Source organism: Silurus meridionalis, chromosome 26, assembly GCF_014805685.1.
Source record: "Silurus meridionalis isolate SWU-2019-XX chromosome 26, ASM1480568v1, whole genome shotgun sequence".
NCBI lineage: Eukaryota > Metazoa > Chordata > Actinopteri > Siluriformes > Siluridae > Silurus > Silurus meridionalis.
This window is the reverse complement of record NC_060909.1, coordinates 18334760-18358092: the sequence shown is the minus strand read 5'-3', so window position 1 is coordinate 18358092 and position 23333 is coordinate 18334760. Positions and strand designations below refer to the sequence as shown.

Sequence of the window (23333 nt, the reverse complement as noted above, 5' to 3'; positions counted from 1 at the left end):
GATTACAAACTTAATATAAATATAACTCGAATTCTACAAACTTGGAAAGTGCTTATTTGGGTATTTAAGGAAGAGGTAGGTCTTCAATCGTCGCTTGAAGATAATCAGGGACTCTGCTGTACGGACATCTATGGGAAGTTCATTCCACGACCTCGGTGCCAGAACAGGTAACCTGCAAATCAGCATAGAGTACACAATTTACATTTAAACACATAATTATTACTTACATTATATACAATTTGTATTTATTACTTGACAATTCATTTTTTAATTCATTTTTCCCCCTGTCGCGCTTCAGGGAACCACCTGGGGGCGCCAAAATCAGCAATGATTTATTTTAACTTCTGCTGTGGTAACAATACTGTAGAACTATGGCTAAAAATTGTGTTTCTATGCTAATGATGGAAGAATATTTTTTGAGTATTGATTAAGAGGTTGTTTCTTCATGAAGTAACAACCTCTTAATCAATACTCAAAAAATATTCTTCCATCATTGAACATTTAAAGCCTCAGGCATGAAGGAGCTCCTGGTTCCACAACTCTAGCTGACTGTATAAGACTGTAGAAAGGACATTAATCATAATCACATACTCCAATTCTAGTGATATTTCTCACTCTCCGGTGTTTATAATCACACCTAATGAGGATGAGTTCCACTTTTAAGTCTGGTTCCTCTAAAGATTTCTTCCTCATACCATCTAAGGGATTTTTTCCTTGCCACATTTGCTCCTGGCTTGCTCATTGAGGATAAATACACACACTTCACTTATATTTAAATTCTTACATTTTGTGAAGCTGCTTTGAGACAATGTCCATTGTGAAAAGCGCTCTAGAAATAACCTGAAGATGAAAAAAGAATATAAAGAGATATTCAGTTAAAATAATTGTATTACAGCATGTTGGACTTTTGTAATTTGTTTAACCTCAAATGGATTGACTTGAATGAAAACTCACTAAGAAATCACTGATGAATGAACGATAGCACAAGAAGCCCTTTCTGTTTTATCTCTTTATTGTTTTTACATTCAACAGTAGATTCTGCACCAAATATGGCTGTCCTTTCACCAGCTGTTCCAGCTGTTTGATGGATGTGATTTAGACAGTATTTGAATCCATCAGGCTGTGCTAGCCGAGCAAAACAGGCTCACTGGCTGGAAATAAAACAGGACTGGTTGATTTCATGGCAAGCGGGAGATGAATGGTATTCCGTAGCTCTGAACCTGTAACTGAGATTAAATATGTGCCGGTTTTGTGATTTTATGATGGAAATATCAACTGAAATTGAACCAATTTAAAACAACGAGAGAAAAGGCTTAAAAAGCCACCGGATTGAGAGAAAAAGAGAGAGAGAATGAGGAAGGAGACAGAAAGGCTAATGGCTCCTGTAGTAAAACTGAACATGTTTAAATTAAATGTGCACAGACGTCATAGAGAGTTAGAGAAGCCGCTTCAGGCCAGACACGATCGAACATGACTAATGGTCAAATATGGGGCGGTTGTTGATCATTTGTAACAACATGATTACGAAATGATTGTGTTGTGTATCAGTATTGGTATTTCTTGTCATTCACATTGTTTGAGTGTGTGTGTGTGTTCAGTTTGCAGGTGCAGAAACATGCATAAAAGTTAAATGATTATTTGTATTTGGACACTTGAGGGCTTGGCTATTACACACACACACACACACACACACACACACACACACACACACACAAACAGAGCAATGTTCTAATGCAAAAACCATGCAATGTGTTGAAATAAAGTCTGTACACACACACACACACACACACACACACACACACACACACCATGGTCACAATTCATTAAGCAACAACAATATTACATACGCCGAAGACACGTTTAGCTCAGCTGTTTTCTTTCAGCTTGAATCAACGAACCACATTCCACAGTTTCAGATCATGGAAGAGGGAAAGAACAACTCCCTCAGTTACAAAATATATTGAACAATAAAGTGATTTGAGTCTTTTTATATATATATATATATATATATATATATATACACAGTGAGGAAAATAAGTATTTGAACACCCTGCTATTTTGCAAGTTCTCCCACTTAGAAATCATGGAGGGGTCTGAAATTGTCATCGTAGGTGCATGTCCACTGTGAGAGACATAATCTAAAAAAAAAACAGAAATCACAATGTATGATTTTTAAACTATTTATTTGTATGATACAGCTGCAAATAAGTATTTGAACACCTGTCTATCAGCTAGAATTCTGACCCTCAAAGACCTGCCTTTAAAATGTCCACCTCCACTACATTTATTATCCTAAATTAGATGCACCTGTTTGAGGTCGTTAGCTGCATAAAGACACCTGTCCACCCCATACAATCAGTAAGAATCCAACTACTAACATGGCCAAGACCAAAGAGTTGTCCAAAGACACTAGAGACAAAATTGTACACCTCCACAAGGCTGGAAAGGGCTACGGGGAAATTGCCAAGCAGCTTGGTGAAAAAAGGTCCACTGTTGGAGCAATCATTAGAAAATGGAAGAAGCTAAACATGACTGTCAATCTCCCTCGGACTGGGGCTCCATGCAAGATCTCACCTCGTGGGGTCTCAATGATCCTAAGGAAGGTGAGAAATCAGCCCAGAACTACACGGAGCTGGTCAATGACCTGAAAAAAGCTGGGACCACCGTTTCCAAGGTTACTGTTGGTAATACACTAAGATGTCATGGTTTGAAACCATGCATGGCACGAAGGGTTCCCCTGCTTGAACCAGCACATGTCCAGGCACTTCTTAAGTTTGCCAATGACCATTTGGATGACTCAGAGGAGTCATGGGAGAAAGTCATGTGGTCAGATGAGACCAAAATAAAACTTTTGGGTCATAATTCCACTAAACGTGTTTGGAGGAAGAAGAATTATGAGTACCATCCCAAGAACACCATCCCTACTGTGCATAGGGGTGGTAGCATCAAGCTTTGGGGGTGTTTTTCTGCACATGGGACAGGGCGACTGCACTGTATTAAGGAGAGGATGACCGGGGCCATGTATTGCGAGATTATGGGGAACAACCTCCTTCCCTCAGTTAGAGCATTGAAGATGGGTCGAGGCTGGGTCTTCCAACATGACAATGACCCGAAGCACACAGCCAGGATAACCAAGGAGTGGCTCTGTAAGAAGCATATCAAGGTTCTGGCGTGGCCTAGCCAGTCTCCAGACCTAAACCCAATAGAGAATCTTTGGAGGGAGCTCAAACTCCGTGTTTCTCAGCGACAGGCCAGAAACCTGACTGATCTAGAGAAGATCTGTGAGGAGGAGTGGGCCAAAATCCCTCCCGCAGAGGTCAAACCTGGTGAAAAACTACAGAAAACATTTGACCTCTGTAATTGCAAACAAAGGCTACTGTACCAAATATTAACATTGACTTTCTCAGGTGTTCAAATACTTATTTGCGGCTGTATCATACTAATAAATAGTTTAAAAATCATACATTTTCAAATCATATATATTTTTTTTTTTTAGATCATGTCTCTCACAGTGGCCATGCACCTACGATGACAATTTCAGACTCCTCCATGATTTCTAAGTGGGAGAACTTGCAAAATAGCAGGGTGTTCAAATACTTATTTTCCTCACTATATATATATATATATATATATATATATATATATATATATATATATATATATATAAAATAGTACTTATTCTTATTATTTGTTATATTATTATAAAACAATATTTAATATACATATAAATAATATATAAAAATAATATAAAATAATTTCTATTACTTTTTATTTTATTTTGTTTTTCTGCAAAGATGACATACGATTTCTTCCCCTTTTGTATGTCTCCCTCTTGTGGATGCAAGCTGTAAAACAACAAACAAAATATACATATTTAGATATATATTTAGAGATTTGTGATGCTTTTGCTACAAGGGTGTTAATAAAGTCAGGTAGTGATGTAGGTGAGGTGATGAGGCCTTCCACATCTTCCAACCAATAAAAAGCATATCTTCATGGAACTGTCTCTGTGCACTTTGTGTCATGCTGGAACAGGTTTGCATCTCCTAGTTTAAGTGAGGGGGAAAATATAACGCGTGTGCATCCAAAATGTGGCTCTCACCTCACATCTGTGAAACTCCCTGACATAAACCTTACCTGCACCAATTTACCCCCTCCCCAAATCCCCCCCATCCTACCCCTTTCACTTACAGAATCCTGTGGATCAGCAGGTTATAAAGGGAGGTGATTACTTTGTAGTGCTGATGTGTAGAGTTTGGATCCTACATGAGCTGAAAAGTCATTGTTTTAAGTAAACTCACTCACTTATTAAAGACAAAAGTCTAATAAGCAGCATTTGTTCCTGTCCTCTGGTAGTATGATGGTTAAATCTTGGTCTCTGGTGTGTGAAATTCCTGGTTCAAGCCTGAGCTTCAATTTTCATTTATTCTTATAGTTTAAGACTAGAAAAGAAGAGAAGAGCAGTAAGCAACCCATTCTCTCATTTCAGTGTGGTGTAGAGGTTGACGTCATGGTTGCTAGTGCTTAAAATCCCAGCTTTGGTTCCTTAGCTTCTTCTTTCATTTGTTGAAACTGCTTTACTTCTGTCCCCCAGAGTTCTTTTCAGATTAGTGTTGTTGTTGATGTTGATGTTACAGAACAGTGTACAGAAAACTCAGAGTGAAGCAACAAAGCTTTATTTGTGTTCTTGGGACATGGTAGCTCAGTGGTTAAGATGGCGGACTCCTGATCGGAAGGTTGTGAGTTCAAGTCTCAGACCTGCTGGTATATAAATTATGTGGTTGTCAGTTGCTCTGAAGGAGGGTGTCTCCCAAACACACTGTTAATAAAAAAATAATAATAATGTTACCAGGTTATGAGTGCACGTCCTTCTTTTCCCTAGTGAGACCACGTGGTGTTTTTTATGGCCTGTATGATATTGAACGATGTATAAACTTTTCTCACTACAGAACTCACATAAACAGTGTTTCACTGATAATCAGGGCACTATGTTTGCTAGCTGTTTATTTTGTGACTAGCGGCAGACTTCACACCCACACACCTACACACACTGAACATTCAGAACAGTATCAGTAGAAATGAGGGTTAAATCAGCACTTCATCAGTGCTTTTGGAACTTCTTCACCTTTGAGAGCCGATCGTTCAACTACTGCCTAATGAATCCCACCCTCACAGGCGTCACGCTAACGACCAGTGTGCTGTAGAGCTCAGTTACAATGTCACGGCTAAACGTGAACGTGAAAAGTGGTAGCTTAGTGGCTAAACTGTAGGAATTACGATTGGCTGGTTGTGAGTTTGCGTCTCAGTCTGGCTGGTATTTAAATGCTGTGATTGTCAGTCATAAGGAAGACTATCAAACACAATAAAATAAATGTTAAGGTTTTGGGTGATTTGGGGTCTAATCTGTTCAGGTGAGGGGTACATTACTGAGTTTTGAAACCACACCCAGGAATTTCCACCTTACATGGTAAAATCCTGTAGAAAACCCAAATGTCTGAAACTCATAGATGAGATCCTGTGGCTCAATTGGATAAGCTTTGGTTCCTTTTTGAGGAGGTTGTCGGTTCAAACCCCAATCAGTTCTCTGATAGACATGTCAAATAATAGAATATTCAGAGGGAAAGTGATCTAAAAGAGTTCCTCTGAATGAATAGTGGAAATTCTGTCAGAAAGCCCACGGTTGCAGTGTGTTAATATGCTCATTCAATATATGTTGGATTGGAGTCACGTTTTAGAGCTACGATACGGCTTCCTCTTACTGAGAGAACTTTACAATCTGAAACAATCCAACGATCTTGTCCTCCTCTAAACACAATGTCGTTGCTTGTGTGTTCATGTTAGAGATGGTGTAATGGTTAGCATTATGGTCTCTGGTGGCTCAGGTGCCTGGTTTGAGCTTCTAAAAACAAAAAATAAACCCCACAAAAAAGCCTGCAGTTTCTCAGTCCTGATGGCTCAGTGGGTTAAGGCTGGTGGTGGTTTGTTTAAATACCTATCAGGGTTTGAGTCCCACTTAAGGTGATGTCTAAATTCTTACACTTTGTTTCTTTGCTAATAATTTCTCTCTGCGGGTATTAAAAGATGAAATATAAACCTCCCAAAAAGAAAGGAGGTAAGTGTGTGGGACTTGATGGCTTTGTGGTAAAAGCCTTTGCCTCTGTTCTCAGAGGTTGCTGGTTCGAATCCGGCGTGTCCTGACGCATTGTGAGAATGTCTGTGTGTGGTGAGAGCAGATCCGGTGAGTGTGTGGTGAAGGGAGAAGTGTGATGAGGAGAAAATTGGGGTAAATGGTGCATCAAAAGACCAGGAAAAAAAGGAAGTGATAGTTCTAGGCAGAAATTTTTCCCTTTAGATGAGGCAGAAGTCTGGATATTGCCCACCTTTCTCAGCTTACGCCCTCCAATTCCTTCATACATTCTGAGCCTTCCACAGAGCTCTTTCCAGAACTATCACCTTCAATTTAGTGGTGTTCTTATAGTTCAAGACTAGAAATGAACAGGAGAAAAGAGCAGTCAGCAACATCTGTTCTCATCCCAGTGTGGTGTAGTGGTGCTCATCACCGTCTCTGCTACATGAGGTCCCTGGTTTGATCCTCAGCTTCAGCTTTTGTTTGTTGTAGTTTGTAGAATAGAAAAGTGAAATGTGCATTAAAACAGCTTGCTAGTATGAGATCCTGTGGCTCAGTTGTATGAGCTTCACCTCTGGGTTGAGAGGTTGCTGGTTCAAACCCCGGCCAGGACTCTGGGATATGAGATGGTTGCGTGAAAGGTTCAGGTTGAGAATTGTGAAGGTTCTGGAAAGAGTTGCGTGGAAGGTTCAGGATGTGAGAAGGTATCGGAGGGCGTAAGCTGAGAAAGGGGGGCAATATCCGGGCATCTGCCCCCCCGGCCCCTGAGGAGATGAAGGCAGGGGGTTATGCAGCAAAAACAGAAAAAGTATCGACTTAGTTTTGCATCTAAAGGGGAAAATTTCTGCCTAAAACTATCACTTTACCTTTTTCTGGGCTTTTGAAGCACCATTTACCCCAATCTTCTCCTCATCACACTTCTCCCTTCACCCCCCACTCACCTGATCTGCTCTCACCACACACAGACATTCTCACAACTCACCCAGTGTCAGGACAAGCTGGATTTGAACCAGCAACCTCTGGGCTCAGAGGCAAAGGCTTTTACCACAAAGCCATCAAGTCCCACACACTCACCTGCTTTTTGGGGGTTTATCTTTCATTTTATACCTGCAGCGAGAAATTTATGCCAAAGAAAGATGGAGGACTTGAACTGTGACAAGTGTCTACACAGAACCACCAGCCTTAACCCACTGAGCCATCAGAGCTGACATAGTGTACACCTCTATTTGGGTGGATTATCTCTTGTTTTCTACCAGCAGCGAATTACCGATCAAAAAGCACACAACAAGAGAACGACATCAAAACAACCTGAACCAGCATTCAAAACCAGGAGTTTAACTCACTGCACTATTGTGACATTTATGCTAATGAATAAAACTAAATTCAGCAAATCCAAAACAAATTCTAAGTATCATTAAAATAGATGGATGTTGTTACTGCTCTTGACCACAAGGCGGCATGGTCAACAGTTCATTCAGGGGTGAAGATAATGCAAGATATTTTTCAGTCAGTTTTATAATATGAACATGCGCAGATACACCCACACGTCTTGTTTTTGGGGTTTTTTTTCGTACAGGAGAGCGGTTTTGAATATTCCCTTTGTTCAGAAGGGTCTTGAGATGATGTGAGGCAAATTGTGGTGAAGATAAGTCAAGATTAGAAGAGGAGTAGCTATAGTAGTATGCTAGAGCCTTTAGAAATGTGAAGCTATTAACAATTGCCCCGAGACAGTGTGGTGTTTAACATGGGGGTTATTGGTGTAATGGTCTTCAACATGGTGGTGCTCAGCATGATGGTTACAATGGCACTTTAATCTTATGTTGCCACTACATTTCTCACAAAATATTACGACTTTATTCTTGTAATCTTGGATTTTTTTTTTTTTTCTTAACAGGGCACTAAAACGCCGTCGTACCTCATAACAAGTACCCGAAGTCTGAAAATTGCCTTTTTAAATACTTTAATTTTGTCTGTAATTAACCACATAATGAATTCTGGTCCTTTTCTAACAGAATAAACGTGTGTGACATGGACATCTCTGAATCATGGCATGAGGGACTTAATGTTTTGATCCTGAGTAGAAGAACTGGAGAAAGAGCTCACATGGTACACAGGAAATGCTTTGTTGTGAGTGGGTTAATTAGCACAGTTCAAGTGCCAGAATATGAGCAGAGTCTCAAAACAATGTTCGTAACCAGTTTCATTTCTTCTTCTTGTCCTGGCTGGTGGTAGTGAACCAGGCGTCCAGGAGCTTCTTGCTGTAGTAGATCTGCCAGGCGTGCACCTGCACGGCCAGCACGATAAGCAAGTAGAGGACGGAGACGGCGGAAAAGCCGAAGATGAAGCGGTACGCTTTGCCGTGCCGATAGAGCTGCTGCGCTACGGGGAACATCTCCATGGCGCCGTAGAGGATAGGCGCAGCGCAAAACAGCCCGGCGCCGATCATGGACACGGCCAGGTAGCCGCTGTTGTTCCTCGGCAGCGCCATGAAGCTCAGCGCTGTGGGAATGATGCTCAGCAGGTACGGGTACTCCCACTGGTAGGGGCTGGCCACCAGTTTGTGAGAGAGTAGATTCAGCTGGCTCACCAGAACCTGGGCCAAAACTAACACCCACAGCACCACGTGAGCCACGTTCAGCTTTCGGATTTCCGATTTCAGAGCCACACTGGTGATGGGGAAAAAACAAATGTTCAATACGCCCCAAGAGCACTTTGTTTAAGTAACATACAATAAACAGCACACACAAACCTGATTTGATAATGTGAAGCCACTCGTTCCCGGTGCTGAAAGTCACTTCCATCCGTACCCCCGACTCTCGGTCCGGCCCGCGATGCCATGGCAACACCCTGAGCAAAAGAGAAGCATCAAAGGTGAGCAACTAAATCAGCATGATCATACATGTTACTTCTCCTACATTATCCTTAAAACCGAGTGAAAATTAACAGACATATTTAAAACTTAATCACCAGCATCAGGATCACCATTTTTCCCCTCTCATCACCAACTGAACTCTACACTGCCATCTACTGGCAGCAATCATTATGTGTATATGTGTGCGTAATCAATTTTCTGTATATATATTTCATTATTATGGTGTGTATGTATATAAAATTTGCTGTGCCTATTTATCCGTACAGTGTGAATAAATCCTGGTAGATGCTTACCTGCATTGCATTGTACCTGTACTTTTCTTTCTTTTCCACCAAATCTACAAATAGACATGCTATCAATCTACCCACCTATCTATCTATAACTTTTTTTTTTTTAACAGTTGATTTTTTTTTTAACAGACTGTGTGAAATATAAAATCCGAAATGTTTTAGTTAGACAGAGTTTTAAAGTCTTTTAATTGGGGTGTAAACTCCTGTGTTTCACCATCATCGCTGTTTTGCGAATCGACTCCGAATTTGATTCGACGAGCTTTGAAACAAATTACTTGATTCCAAAACACGAATCGGTGTCCATAACATGTTAATCCGCGCTTGACTTTGCAGAATGTATTAAATATTTAACAGTCTTTATGCTCGGATACTCCGTGATAATAAAATTGTGGAACTATTTTCTTTTTTTCAACTCATGTGTGCGGAGTCGACTCTCGCTTTCCTGTCAAAAGGAATCGACTCCTTAGGCACTCGACTCGCCTTACAGCTCTTCTCCCTGTTATTCTCTCCCCAGCGATCTGTCCGACCTCCGTCAACATTCTTAGTTAGTAATAAATAACTACAGGAAATTAACTCGCTGTTATTTATTGAGCTGAAACGTGGACGTTGTTTATTAACTAAACTCCACATTAGGGGCTTGTGCTGACGTTTCGCTAAAAACCTCAACTCTTCGTGCGAGGACGTGAGCAAACTAACTGCATAATTACATAAAGATACAATTAAATAAAATAATTATAATATATTATCCGCTAAGAATTCAAAATACAAAAAGAAAGCGATCTTGACTTACTTTGATTGCAACCGCCAGCCACTTCTACGCAATCGAACACACTTAGTGAAGCTCAATCCCAAACAACATGCATCCACCCTACACTACATAAGCGCACTACACTGTGAAATAAATGGCGGTTCTATGCGTTCTAACTAGTGCCCTAGAAAGGCATTTGACACAGGCTTTAGCCAATGAAAGAGGGTGGCTTTCTTCTTCGTTGCCTTTATTACAGTTGGATTTGTGTTGCCGCCATCTAGCGGCCTGGAGGTATTATTGCACAATAAGCCCTTTTTAATTTTCTCAGCAGTGTTTAAAATATAAAGAGCTTCATTTCATATTTTAAAATTGTAAGAACTTCCAAATTAACACCAAATAACAGGCAAATCATCGAGGTGAATATGGATAAAAGTTTGTGGACACCTGCCACTTTTTGGACATGAAGAGCGCTTGTGGAGAATGGAGATTTGTACTATATGGACGAATGTTTGTGGACACCTATGTTCCATTAGATTTTGGAGTGTACTTGTGGAGATTTATTCAGCCACAAGATTGTTAGTGAAGTCAGGTTCTGGTGTAGATGAGGTGAGGAAGCACATTTATCCCAAAGGTGTTCAGTACGGTTGAAGCTCTATAGCAGGGGATCTTTACTTCTATTCTTATCCCAGAGGTGTAAGTAAAATCCTTTATTTAGATTTTAATTCTGTACAATGCACAGATCTCACACACACACACACCCATCATTTCTATCAATTAAATTTTATTACAAATCTTTTTTTAAAATGACACCATGAACATCACTGTTCGTCATTCAATTAAATGTTTAGCACCACTATGAAAATCTTTCTGTATGTTCGATGATCTTTTTTTTTTTTGTAACAAATTCAAGCACTCAGTAGTAAAACAAAACAAAAAAAACATTATAATAAATTATACTTATTACCCCCCATCCCATCCCACAAACCCCCCCACCCCAAGACAGAAATCTTTTCAGCATCCTACTCTGCCAAGATGTAACATATGACTGAGTGATGGAATGATACTACGTTGATCCTGTTTTTCAAAAAAGAAAAAGAAAAAAGAAAAAAGGAAATATATACATGTACACATATACACCTTTCACAAGTTTCCCCCTCGGGTTGAATCGGTAAACAAAATTGACCTTGTTTCTTGATTTGGACTCGTTTGAGTAACTGGGAAAGCAAAATATACCATAACAAATGTGTTGCACCATAAAAAAAAAAAAAAAGAATGAGATTACAATGAGCTAATGTATTGATTATTGTAAAGAGTGCATATGGAAAAGAACTGAAATATGCTAGGTATGTATGCGATAATTAGCCTATGTTCTCCCTTTATGATCTAAATACTGTGGCAGGTAATATGTGGAGAAGTGTGGGCTTGCGATTCGAGTATTCTATTGCGCTGATATGTAAATGTAGCCGATATAAGACTGCATGGCGAGGAACATCTCCGAACGAAGCCCCTCACCTAAATATACGTTCAGTTTTTCTTTGGAACTTTTCTTTGGAACTTCCCGCTCCACTCCGCTTGTTCACTTCACAAGTGAAGAACACTGATGAAATCGAGATGACTGAACCTTTTGATTGGAAACTCTGTTTTGCTCTGTGTGCATTTTTTGTCTCGCCGACCTCTGCGGGATAAAAGTGAGCACATTACATCGGGTATAATAAATATCCAGAAAAGGACGAATGGACATATTGACCAGCGTAAAGCCCGGGCGCTTGATCTGAAGGTAACTGGATGTGGACAGAGTCTCCGGACTGTAGAGGCAGTACCGCGCTTCCTGACGCTTGATCCAGATAACCTTTTTTGCACTCATCGTATGTGTACATGACCGGTTCATTGTTCTTTTGCAGAGCAACCCAAATGTTGCCCCCTTTACAGTGGACGTGGTATGCGAAGTAGTAAATTCCTGGTATGCTGCAGGAGAAAATGCCGGTTTGAGGGTTATAATTCTGGTTGCCATTGTACAAGATCTTGTTAAAGACTACAGGCGTGCCAACGGGTGGGAAGGGTGCCGTTAGCTGAGCAGTAAAGGCAGGCATCTCAAGAATATTCCTGCCAATGAATTCTCCAGGCTTGTGTTTCTTATAAGCGCCTTGCATGGCCCCATCAAGTCCTGGACCCACTTCAGGAAGAACAGCGCCATTGCCAGATGGAGGCCCAGGTGGACCAGGTGGTCCGGGAAAGCCGGGTATTCCAGGTTTACCAGGAAGTCCACCAGGACCTGGTTTTCCTGGTGGACCCATTGGGCCTGGAATACCAGACTTTCCTTCACCTGGTGGTCCAGGCTTCCCTGGTGGTCCATATTCGCCCTTTGGTCCGGGAAGTCCAGGCGGTCCAATTGGTCCACTTGGCCCCATAAATCCTGGGATTCCTATCGGGCCTTGTCCACCTTTGTCCCCTGGTAGACCAACCTCCCCTTTTGGTCCAGGCTTGCCATTAACTCCAGGAAGACCAGGTAAGCCTTTGTGTCCATTTTCACCCTGAGGGCCTAAAGGTCCAGGTAAGCCTCTGGGTCCTGGTTGTCCACCTTCTCCTGGGAGCCCTGGTTTTCCTGGAAGTCCTTGAGGACCTGGTTCACCTGTAAGACCCGCTTGTCCTTTTGGCCCAACCTCACCACCCTCTCCTTTTTGTCCAGGAAAGCCAATGCCACCTGGCGGCCCCATGTGACCAGGTGGACCAGGAAGACCACCTGGTCCAGTTGGGCCAATTATTCCAGGAAATCCACCATGACCTTTCTCACCCTTTTGACCTGGAGCCCCAGGTAAGCCACCATATCCTTTGTCACCTTTTTGTCCAGGGTATCCAGGTTTACCAACTCCAGGTAAACCTGGACCGCCTGGGAATCCAGGAGGACCTGGTTCTCCCTTTCCACCTGGAAGACCAGATGGTCCTGGAAAACCATCCAAACCAGGCTTGCCAATACCTGGAAGGCCTGGAGGCCCTGGCTGTCCCTCTTCACCAGGAGGCCCTGCTAACCCTTGCTCTCCAGGGACACCAGGTTTACCAGGACCTCCAGGGGCCCCAGGTAGTCCGTTTAAACCTGGCTTTCCAACTCCCGGTAATCCTCCTTGTCCTTGTATCCCTGGAGGCCCAGGTGGTCCTTTTACTCCTGGCAATCCTGGAAGACCAAGTCCAAAGTCACCTTTAGGTCCTGGAAGCCCAGGAAGCCCTGGAGCGCCCTTTTGTCCAGGTTCACCGCGAAACCCAGGCTGTCCAGGTAATCCCTGTCCACCTGGTTTTGACAGACCCGGTAACCCAGATGGGCCTGGAAGACCAGGGGGTCCTGGCAAGCCTACTGGTCCAACCTCACCACCATGACCCATGTCACCCTTTGGTCCTGGCATTCCAATCCCTCCAGGTTTTCCTGGCAGTCCTGGCATGCCGGGTTTTCCAATCCCAGGGTATCCCTGAGGGCCTGGTAGACCTGGTTTTCCAGGAACTCCTTGAATCCCCTGGCCTGGTGGTCCAGAGGGCCCTGGGGGTCCTCGAGGTCCCATAGGGCCAACCTCACCTGCAGGACCTTTCTGGACTCTGGGAATATTTTCACCTGAGGGTAGAATGAAATATTCTTAGTATATGTGCTATTTGTCTAAAAAAAGACATTAATGGATATATTCAAGGTATAAAACAGCAGACTTCACCTGAGGGACCTTTTTGACCTCGGAGAATGTTTTCAGCTGATAGGAAAGCAATATTTTATGAATACCTATGTTCTGCATCAAACGATTTTGTAGTAGATGAACAATAGATAATAAATATGTTTAAGAATAGCAAGATGCCTCACCTGAGGGACCTTTCTGACCTCGGAGAATGTTTTCACCTAAGGAGAAAATGTAACATCATTAAGACTTGATGAAAAAAATGGTAGCTGTATAAATAAAGCAGAAGATTGATACAGTAAAGCTAAAATCTTTTTTATTCTAAGGGTTATTAGTTATATTATTAGTTATAATATAGGTTTTCTGCAATTAGTATAGATAATGTATGTCTTGATGTGGAGGCTTGAAACTGTCAAAGTGCCAGCTTATGCAGCTTTTTAAAAATGCTATATTTCTTTGAATGATATACAGTTGATTGTTAAGAATGTGAAATATTGTGTGGGCAAACCATGTACAGGTCACAGTTCCTAGATTGTTTGTTTTGGCAAGAGTAGGCCAGTTAATTTAATGAACTTGAGCTTTTCTGTGGCTTTATTGTAGCACGAGATGGCAAGCAACGGCATGAATGACGCAAATGTGGGCAAGACGGAAAAACAAAAATGTCTACAAACGAAGTGTGGGCAGATGCCTTGCTGCGCTGTAGAGCCTAGATCTGGTTTAAATTAATTGCAAAACAAAGTAATGCACCACCTTTCTTGAAAAAACATTTTTTTTCATGTAGAAAGTCCAAGCAAAAAATAAATGTGATGTGACATAAATGTGATTTGACGATATTCATACCTTTGCCTAGATTGGGGTTTGCCAAAGGATAGGGAATCTGCGGTTGTTCATTTCCATAGTATGGGAGTATGGGCATATCGTTTCCATATGGCAGATGAGGCAACTCTTTCCCTAAGTATTGCTGCTGGGGGATCCCTTCCTTGCCCCGCGGCATGTGAGGTAACTGCGGCAGTGGTTGGTTTTGCTGGGCCAGCTGCTGGTGCCCGTAGTATGCCCCTGCTTCGGCATTATGCAGCAGGTAAAGCTGTACCAATACTGCAAATCCACAGGTGTAGTGGAAATGCATGGCCATGTCCTGCTAAATTGAAAAGCAAAATAAAAAATTTAATTGATGCACATTTTCTTTCTAGAAAAATAGCAATAACAGAGTCAACATTCAGTAGACCAAAATGTTCTGGGGTAAGCCCAGGTCGGCTTCCCGAGAGCATTGTTTTAGTCGAAATGATCATCATAAAATAGCATAAAATTCTCCACTCTCACTCTCAGATAAGCGCCAAAGCTTTGGACAACTTGTGAAAAATACGTCCCTTGTGTGCAACAGGTGGCTTTCAGCTGGTAAACAGCTGATAAATCTTTCTCTCTTCAGACAGGGTGGACTGCTTAAATGCTTTAATAAAGAGCTCAAAGTTATGCGTGTTGACGCACAACTTTTGAAATGAATTGTTTGCTTTTTTACGGTATGTGGAAAACATCCCTCTCCAGAGCGACTTGCTATTATTTTTACAACCCAAGAACTCAAAGTTGCAGCAGCGGCAGCTTGGTGGCACCGAGATTTGAACTTACGACCTTCCGATTAGAAGTGCAGCATCCTAACCACTGAAGGGTTGGTGCCATGACCCAAAAGTTTTAGCATTTTAGATCACAGCAATTTGGTCATACTTTTATCCATTTTCTAGTTACAGTGAACATTGTTAAAATATGACCTAAAGATATTGGAAAACCAATTTTCAGCTTTAATTCTTAAAATGCTCCCACTGGTAATGTCTTCCACAAAATATTAAATAAACACTGTTGATATAGAAACAAGAATGTCTCAATAGTCTGCACTTCATAAACTGAATTTAACACCATCCTTGTATTTTGTGGTCTTAAAGTCTGGATCCAGTGTGATTACTTACGGGTTTGCAAAATAATCCAGCCTCTGTTCTTTTTAACAGAAGGCCCTGTAAAAATGTTCCAGAAATCTACAAATTCATCAGATTATATCGCTGGATGAATGCGTGTGTGTTTGAGCTCTTGAGTTAGTCATGTAACAGGTCTGAACCTCAAGTCTTTGAAAAACAGCAAGGCATCACGGTCCACTTTTCATGATGATTTCTTGAATGATTTAATTTGACAAAGAAAAAAAAACAAGAGTGGTACAATGCAGACTTCTAATAGCAAGCTCAAGCTAAACGAATCAAGTCTAAAAATAGCATAGCAACCAGTGGGACCCCAGCTAATGTGAGCACTCTTTCTCCTCTGAGAGAATGTCTTGCATTGAGCATTACTGGCAGTGGAAACTATGGCTAATCTGGAACACATTTTGACACTTCATTTATAAGAAAACAGAACTTGACGAGTTCCTCATGCTAATGATGAATCGCACAAGGTTCGGTGTTTAAGCCAGTGCTAAGATCCTGCGCTGGGTTTCTTTCCCCCTGCTAATTATGAGTGGCACTTGTGTTATCGGGCAGTAGCCCAATCAAAGTTTAATACATAATGATATCATTTTTTGCACACTGCAGAGAGAATTCTCAAATGTGACTGTTGCTTAATATGTAGTTCATATAAAAAAAGATCGCCATTGGGTTGATCTTTTCCATCAAGCATCCAATCTACAACATTGTTTTCCAGCTCGTAGAACCTAAAATTGGTCAGCATCCCCTTGAGGGTTTTTCGGCTGTACCCTTCAAGGCTATGGCACCCATTAGAAAGGGTTCAATGCGAAACACTATTTGGAAGCTTGAAACCATTCATTATCCGATAAACCTTTGTAGAAACCTTTGTTTCATTTGTAAGTGTTTGCTTGATTACATGATTGGAACCACAAATGCACAATGATGATATGTTCCTTTGTATCATCAGAGCACATTAGTAGGTGTTTGACATGCATGTTGATTTTGGCTATTAAATTTAGACAACATGGATTCCTGGAGGGAAAAGAAATACATATGCGCTGCCAACTAGTAATAAGACACACTAGCCACTTACTACTGCGTGTAGTACCACCACACTAGCGTCCGTTTTGTATAGCTGTGAAAGTTCCGGTTTGACTTGAACACCCCTCGTACACCTACCCCCACTCTTTCAATGGCCAAATGAAATCCCAGTTTTGCTAGATAATTCACATTTTTCATTTGCTTACACATTTTCTTGTCTCTCATAGCAATAGGAAATTAAAACACCGTGCCAGGAAAGTTTCCTTTTGTGCCAACAGAGGGCACACTTTACGGAGTTCACGCACAGCTTTTAAGGTTGCACCCTCACTGTTCCCTAAAAATCAACGGCTTAAGGATGTTTTCTAAATTGTGATGCGTTTATATTACGTTGTGTTATATGTAAGATTTTTTTGTATATTGAAGATTAACATAGCTGAATCCACTTGAAATGACCATCTATCACTGCAGTGCTTATGAATGTGTCAAGAAGGGTCTCTATAGGTGCTTTCAGGTATATTTATTTGAAGTTGGACAAAGCCTCTTTAAGTATACATCATGGCATTGGACTCTGGATCGGAAGGTCAAATCCGAGATGCACCGATCTGCCACTTGGTGGGGCCCTTGAGCAGGGCTCTCAACCCTCACCTGCTCATTTGTGTAATTCGCTCTAGGGTGTCTGCTAAATGCTATAAATGTAAATATATGCCTTATGTTATAAAGAGCTTATCTAGGAGTCAAGAACGAAGTGACAACTTTTAATGTGAAAGGATTCAATTATGCAATTTTCACGCTAAAAAAAACCCCCAAAAAAAACACGAGGGTCTTTAAAACCATCCTGGAAAGGAGAACAAATCTCGAGTTCAGAACAGTGGGCGCCTGCCAGGACGTTTGATTTATGAAAGCCATACGTGTGATCCGATTTCTTCCTTTACTACATCAAGGAAGACGAATGAGGTGTTTCTTGGTTTCGACAGCATGCTAATCGTGTGTGCCTGGTACATTTTGAAAAGATGAACACGAGGAAATGAAGAACACGCAACTCGGCTTGAAGATCGGCCACTTCCGAAGAACCCGAGGCCGCGGTTATGACATCTGGTCAGCGGCAGGAGTGGCACCGGGGTTAGACGGAAGTCTAAAGGTTCCTTGCCGAGATTTCGACAAGCGTTTAACAGAATTGAAGACGGTCCATACAGCTGCGAATCTTCCTCTGTTCTTGTATCGATTTGGAAAGGGGACGATAGAAAACATGTGGTTAGAAGTTTCCACACTAAAATTTCAGCAGCAAAGGAATTAGTGTAGTGAACGAGCAGGAACGTTTTCCAGTAGAATGTATACTAGAATAAAAAACTCACATAATAGAGCATGTTAGTATGAAAAAACACTTGATGAGATGAGAATACTGTTTACCGCAATGATGCGAACGAGTCAACTCTCCAAATCGCCTCTTTTATGGCTATTAATAATCAGATTTGACTCGCATATATGAGCAATTTCTCCGGCATTGCACTTGCAATGCAAGTTCATCCAAAGATTTCCAACTATGGAAACCTCATTCCAACAATCTAAGCTGTTTATTTTATAGTATTTGACTCTCAGCTGCATCAGTGTGGCAGATTAGCAAGATCCGTATCCGTGTCTGCATATTTTATAAAAATGACAAGCTCAGTTTCATTGATTTAAAATGTTTGGTAAGATTTCATGTAGAAAAAAACTAAACCATATGAAGAACGATCGCTGGTCAAAATCAATCACGCTTTCTCCTGGGTTGGAAAAAAAAATGCTTGTGAGTCTTTTAAGCTAAGAACTTTTAAGCTGGAACTTTCCTTCGCTAGAGTACTGGGAATTCTGAGGTAAAAGTTTCAACATTTTGCTTTCAAAAGATAGCATAATTGTAATTTAGACTATAGCATGTCTTTATAGCTAGCTATTTACAGTTGTAAAGAACGTTAGTTATGCTAGCTAGGCAGCAAGTTTTTTGTGATACTACCTTGCAAATGATACCTTTTCAACCCATTTGTGGTTCTTTCCCAAATTGTTTACCCAAAGATAAATACACACAATTGTAGTGGACGTCGCTGGATGTGGTAGAATTAAAGGTTCCCTTCACTTGAACTAGGAGACTTAAACCTGTTCCAGCATGATAATGTGAAGATATGCTTTGAGATCTTGAGTGGCCTGCTATAGAGCTTTGACCTCAACCCTTTTGAACACCTCTGGGATGGATTTTTGCTCCGATTGCACTCCAGGCCTCCTCACCTAATTTGGTACCTGACTTTACTAGTAGTCCTTGTTTCTAACTGTGGCGTGAATGTGGAGTTGTTCAGTTTTAAAGTTCCAGCTATTGCAAATTACTGACCGCGGAGTCTCCTTCCACAAACGTTGAATAAACATCTTACTAAAAGCACCACCGTATCAACAATTCTACACCTTTATCTGTATTTGATACCATTTTTAGTGTTCAGTACATTCAAAAAGTAGATTGTATTTCCAACACAATAACTGAAAATTGGTAATTAATGAATATACAGTGCAATAAATACTTTTTATGACAATACCATTTAATTCAACAATAAAAACGCTTGTTCAGAACCCTGTAAGAACCCCACAATACTCATGTCATGCCCCTTCCATGGCTCCTTCATGATCATGACGATCGGCCAATCGTGAAAAGCTTTTATTTACTGCGAGCTTGAGGTGGAGTTCAGTAGCCAAGACACCAATCCAAAAGAGAAGAGAGGAGGCTTTTGTTAGGTCGCGTTCTTTTGGGTTTGACAGCAAATCCGCTCGACCCAGCCAGAGGAAAACATGCGCGGCAATTTCACCCGCAATTATCTGCGATACGATCCGCCCTGTAGTCTAATCCTCGAATAAAAAAAAAAAATTTCTATGCAGTCTTTCCATGATTGTTTAAAACATTTTTTTTTTTTACAGATTATCAGCCTTATAATTACGAGCGAGGTTTGAATCGGTGGGTCACAGGAACGTAAAAGACTTTGCATTCTGGAACTAGTTGACTGTTCACTGTAAAGCACACAGTAGCTAGGAGGATTTGCTGGGACTCTTGGGAAAAGGGTTAAGAGAGCCGAGTTCTGAATGGAGCACAGCGACAAAAGTTTATGGACACCTGAACATGAGATTAGTTTGTGCTTTCTGAACATTTCATTCCACATTCGTCCCTTTTCGCTGTTATTATAGCCTCCACTCTTTTAGGAAGTTCCTCAACTAGATTTTGGAGTGTGCTTGTGGAGATTTGTGTGAGATTTATTCAGATACAAAATGAAGGTAAGGTGAGGAGGCCTGGGGTGCAGCATTCACATTCATCCTGTTCCATAGGGTTGAGGTCAGCTCTAGAGCCGGCCACTCAAGATCTTCCCTCAGGATCCACACACTTCCAACCCTTGTAAAGCATATCTTCATGGAGCTGGCTTGGGGTCTTGTAGTTTAAGTAAAGAGAGAATTTCATGCTACCACATTTAACAAGATATATATATATATATATATATATATATATATATATATATATATATATATATATAAATATTATATTAATATTATATTAATTATATGAATTAAATTATAAGACATGCCGCTCTCTTTCTGTATAACGCAACCTGGAAAAACTATCGCTATAGACTCCAGCAATCAACTATCGATGCCGACCTCTACTATAATAAATACCCACCAAAAATATTTAAGTACAGTGATGAAGTACTTAAGGATTTTGTTTCCATGCAAGTGATAAACTGGCTATAACTAATTTCATGCATTCTGTAGGTTGAAACAATCACACTTCTTGATGATCTGAATAAATAGTTTAAGAAATTAAACTCATCTGACTCAAGGCGGTTAAATCGTTCCAGTGACTCAATGTGAATTATTGTGAGATTTTGTTTTTTTTGGCAGAAGGAAGAATTAAGGGAAAGCAATACACACACACACACAGACACACACACACACACGCACACACACACGCACGCACACACACACACACCACACACACACACACACACACACACACACGGCTGCCAGTCACTGTAGTCTGGCTTTGCACTCTACTGACCTCTGTAGGAAAGAGAGAGAGAGAGAGAGAGTGTGTGTGTGTGTGTCTTTTTTTTTTTTTTCTTTTTTCATTTTTTACATACTTGAAATCAAATTCTACGTAATAGCAAAGGCTTTGGTGAGCATGCAAGCCAACACACACACACACACACACACACACACACACACACACACACACACACACACACAAGCCATTTGAACACAGACATACTGGAAATCAAGCAAACAGTCACAAGTAAGGGCGAATAACAATTAACTGAAACCATAATGACAAACCTGGAAAACATGGAACACACACACACACACACGTGCAAGCATAATTCAGTGCATATTTAATTTTGTGTGTGTGTGTGTGTGTGTGTATGTGTATCTTGACTGTGCAGGAATGTAGAATCAGCTGACGGAACTGACAGCAAGCCAACGACACAAACTGCATGTGTAAAACACATTCTCTCTCTCTCTCTCTTTTCTCTCTCTCTCTCTCCTGTTTTCTTTCTATATATCAGTCTCTCTCTTTTTTTGTCCCTTTCCATATCACTTTTTAATCTCTCTCTCTCTCTCTCTCTCTGCTTCTCTTTTTATATATATCTCTGTCTATTTCTCCATCTCACTTTCTCATTGTTTATATAATTGTCTATCTCCTGCTTTTTCTCTCTGTCTCTCATTCTTTTGTCTAGCTGTCTCATCTCTCGATCTCTACGTCTGCCTTTCTCCTTCTATCTATTTTTCTGTCTCTCTTATTTACTCTGACAGTTTTCCTCTTTACTCGTTCTCCATCTGCCTCTTTCTCTCCAGCTTTTTCTGTCCACCTCCTTTTCTCATTTATTTGCCCCTTTCTTGTCCTCTTTCCATCAGTCTGTATCCCTCTCTCTTTTTTCTCTATAAATCTCTCTCTTGCTCTTCTTTTATCTAATTGTCTTTTCTGTCTAACTTTTGCTTCATCTCTGTAAATCCACCTCTCTCTGTCTCTTACTTCATTTTACTGTCTCTCTCCATCTTCCTGTCCCTCTTTCTCTCTTCCCCAGAAATGTTAACTCTAAAATCTTCTTCACATTTTTTTCATTACATACTAGCGGTTAAATTTGTACCACAGCGCTGCAAAGTTCTTGATTCTGATTGGTCAGGAAGCAAAAATTTTAAAATAGGCTACTGTTTCCATAGCAGTGGCGAAACGAAAGCCAGACACGTCACATATACTTTTCTTTGGGCTGAAGTTTTATTCAACATGAAATGGAAGGGGTCTGCTCATATTCGCAAACTCCAACGTCATCACCATCATCGTTAAGACTCGCTGAAATCCTGAACGCGTGCGAGGTGAAACACTTTACAGGTGTTTCCCCTGGAAGGAAGGAGCAGAGAGGGAGCGGTGCTGGATTAGCTGTACCTGCTTCCCCGGAACACTGACGCATTTCATGTTTGAAAAATAAAGACGGCAGATATTTCCGATATTCATCACAAATCATCCCGGGGTGAAGCTGCTGTGGCAAAGGAACCTACGCACATACCTTTCTCTCCTATACATACAAGTAAATCTGCCATAAAAATAACACATGAGAGAGAGAGGTAAAGGCAACAAAAAAGAGAAGAGATAGAAAAAAAGAGACATAAGGTAGGAGGTAAATAGAGAAAAATAAAAAGAGAGCATAGAGTACAGGTAAAGGGAGTGAGAGAAAGAACAGGATAGAGGTAGAAAACGATTAAGAGAAATAAAAAAAGAGGGAGAGAAAAGTGAGAGAGAGAGAGAGAGAGAGAGAGAGAGAGAGAGAGAGAGAGAGAGAGAGAGAGAGAGAGAGAGAGAGAGAGAGAGAATGATGCACAGGTAAAACAAGAGAAAGAAATAAAAGAAGAAAGAATTAAAAAGCACAGGGTAGAGCTAGAAAGAGATATAGAGCTAAAAGAGAGAGAATATAGTAGGGGAAAGAAAGAAAGAAAGAAAGAAAGAAAGAAAGAAAGAAAGAAAGAAAGAAAGAAAGAAAGAAAGAAAGAAAGAAAGAAATAAAAAGTGAGAAAACAGTAGAGCTAGAGCGAGATAGAGAATTAAAGAGAGAACAGGCTAGAGGTAAAAAAGAGAAATAAAAGCAGAGGAACAGAGTAGAGCTAGAAAAAAAGAGAAGAGAGTAGAGGTAAAGAGAGAGAGAGAGAGAGAGAGAGAGAGAGAGAGAGAGAGAGAGAGAATGATGCACAGGTAAAACAAGAGAAAGAAATAAAAGAAGAAAGAATTAAAAAGCACAGGGTAGAGCTAGAAAGAGATATAGAGCTAAAAGAGAGAGAATATAGTAGGGGAAAGAAAGAAAGAAAGAAAGAAAGAAAGAAAGAAGAAAGAAAGAAAGAAAGAAAGAAAGAAAGAAAGAAAGAAAGAAAGAAAGAAATAAAAAGTGAGAAAACAGTAGAGCTAGAGCGAGATAGAGAATTAAAGAGAGAACAGGCTAGAGGTAAAAAAGAGAAATAAAAGCAGAGGAACAGAGTAGAGCTAGAAAAAAAAGAAGAGAGTAGAGGTAAAGAGAGAGAGAGAGAGAGAAGTAAGAAGAGAAGGAGAAATAAAAGAGCTAGAGAGAGAATAGGGTAGAGGTAAAGAAAGAGAGAAAGAGCTTATAGAGAGAGAACAA

The 23333-nt window shown here is 40.7% G+C and overlaps 2 protein-coding genes across 6 annotated transcripts in view; both read right to left on the bottom strand.

The window, feature by feature from the left end:
• Window positions 1-8070: 8070 nt before the first annotated feature.
• Window positions 8071-10211, bottom strand: jagn1b (jagunal homolog 1b). The gene is made up of 3 exons (XM_046840555.1): window positions 10080-10211; window positions 8877-8974; window positions 8071-8793 (listed from the first exon to the last, which is right to left on the bottom strand). The coding sequence occupies exons 2-3, from the start codon at window positions 8963-8965 to the stop codon at window positions 8328-8330; spliced, it is 555 nt and encodes a 184-aa protein (XP_046696511.1). The 5' UTR covers window positions 8966-8974; window positions 10080-10211; the 3' UTR covers window positions 8071-8327.
• Window positions 10212-11029: 818 nt separating this feature from the next.
• The window catches only part of col8a1b (collagen, type VIII, alpha 1b), a 21841-nt gene continuing 9537 nt past the window's right edge, over window positions 11030-23333 (bottom strand). For 3 of the 5 annotated variants that reach the window (XM_046840744.1, XM_046840748.1, XM_046840745.1), the window contains 4 exons: window positions 14528-14825; window positions 13873-13908; window positions 13730-13765; window positions 11030-13635 (listed from right to left, as the gene is read on the bottom strand). In XM_046840744.1, coding sequence (XP_046696700.1) covers window positions 11735-13635; window positions 13730-13765; window positions 13873-13908; window positions 14528-14825 — 2271 coding nt within the window. In that variant the 3' untranslated portion in view covers window positions 11030-11734. Of the gene's footprint in view, window positions 13636-13729; window positions 13766-13872; window positions 13909-14527; window positions 14826-17708; window positions 17881-23333 lie in introns of those variants that run through there. The other 2 variants (XM_046840746.1, XM_046840747.1) reach the window with 2 other exon arrangements.

Coding starts and splice junctions, on each gene's coding strand:
- jagn1b (XM_046840555.1), bottom strand. CDS start 8,965: ATGGCATCGCGGGCCGGACCGAGAGTCGGGGGTACGGATGGAAGTGAC. Junction 8,794..8,876: donor GCTTCACATTATCAAATCAG/GTTTGTGTGTGC, acceptor CCCCATCACCAG/TGTGGCTCTGAAATCGGAAA.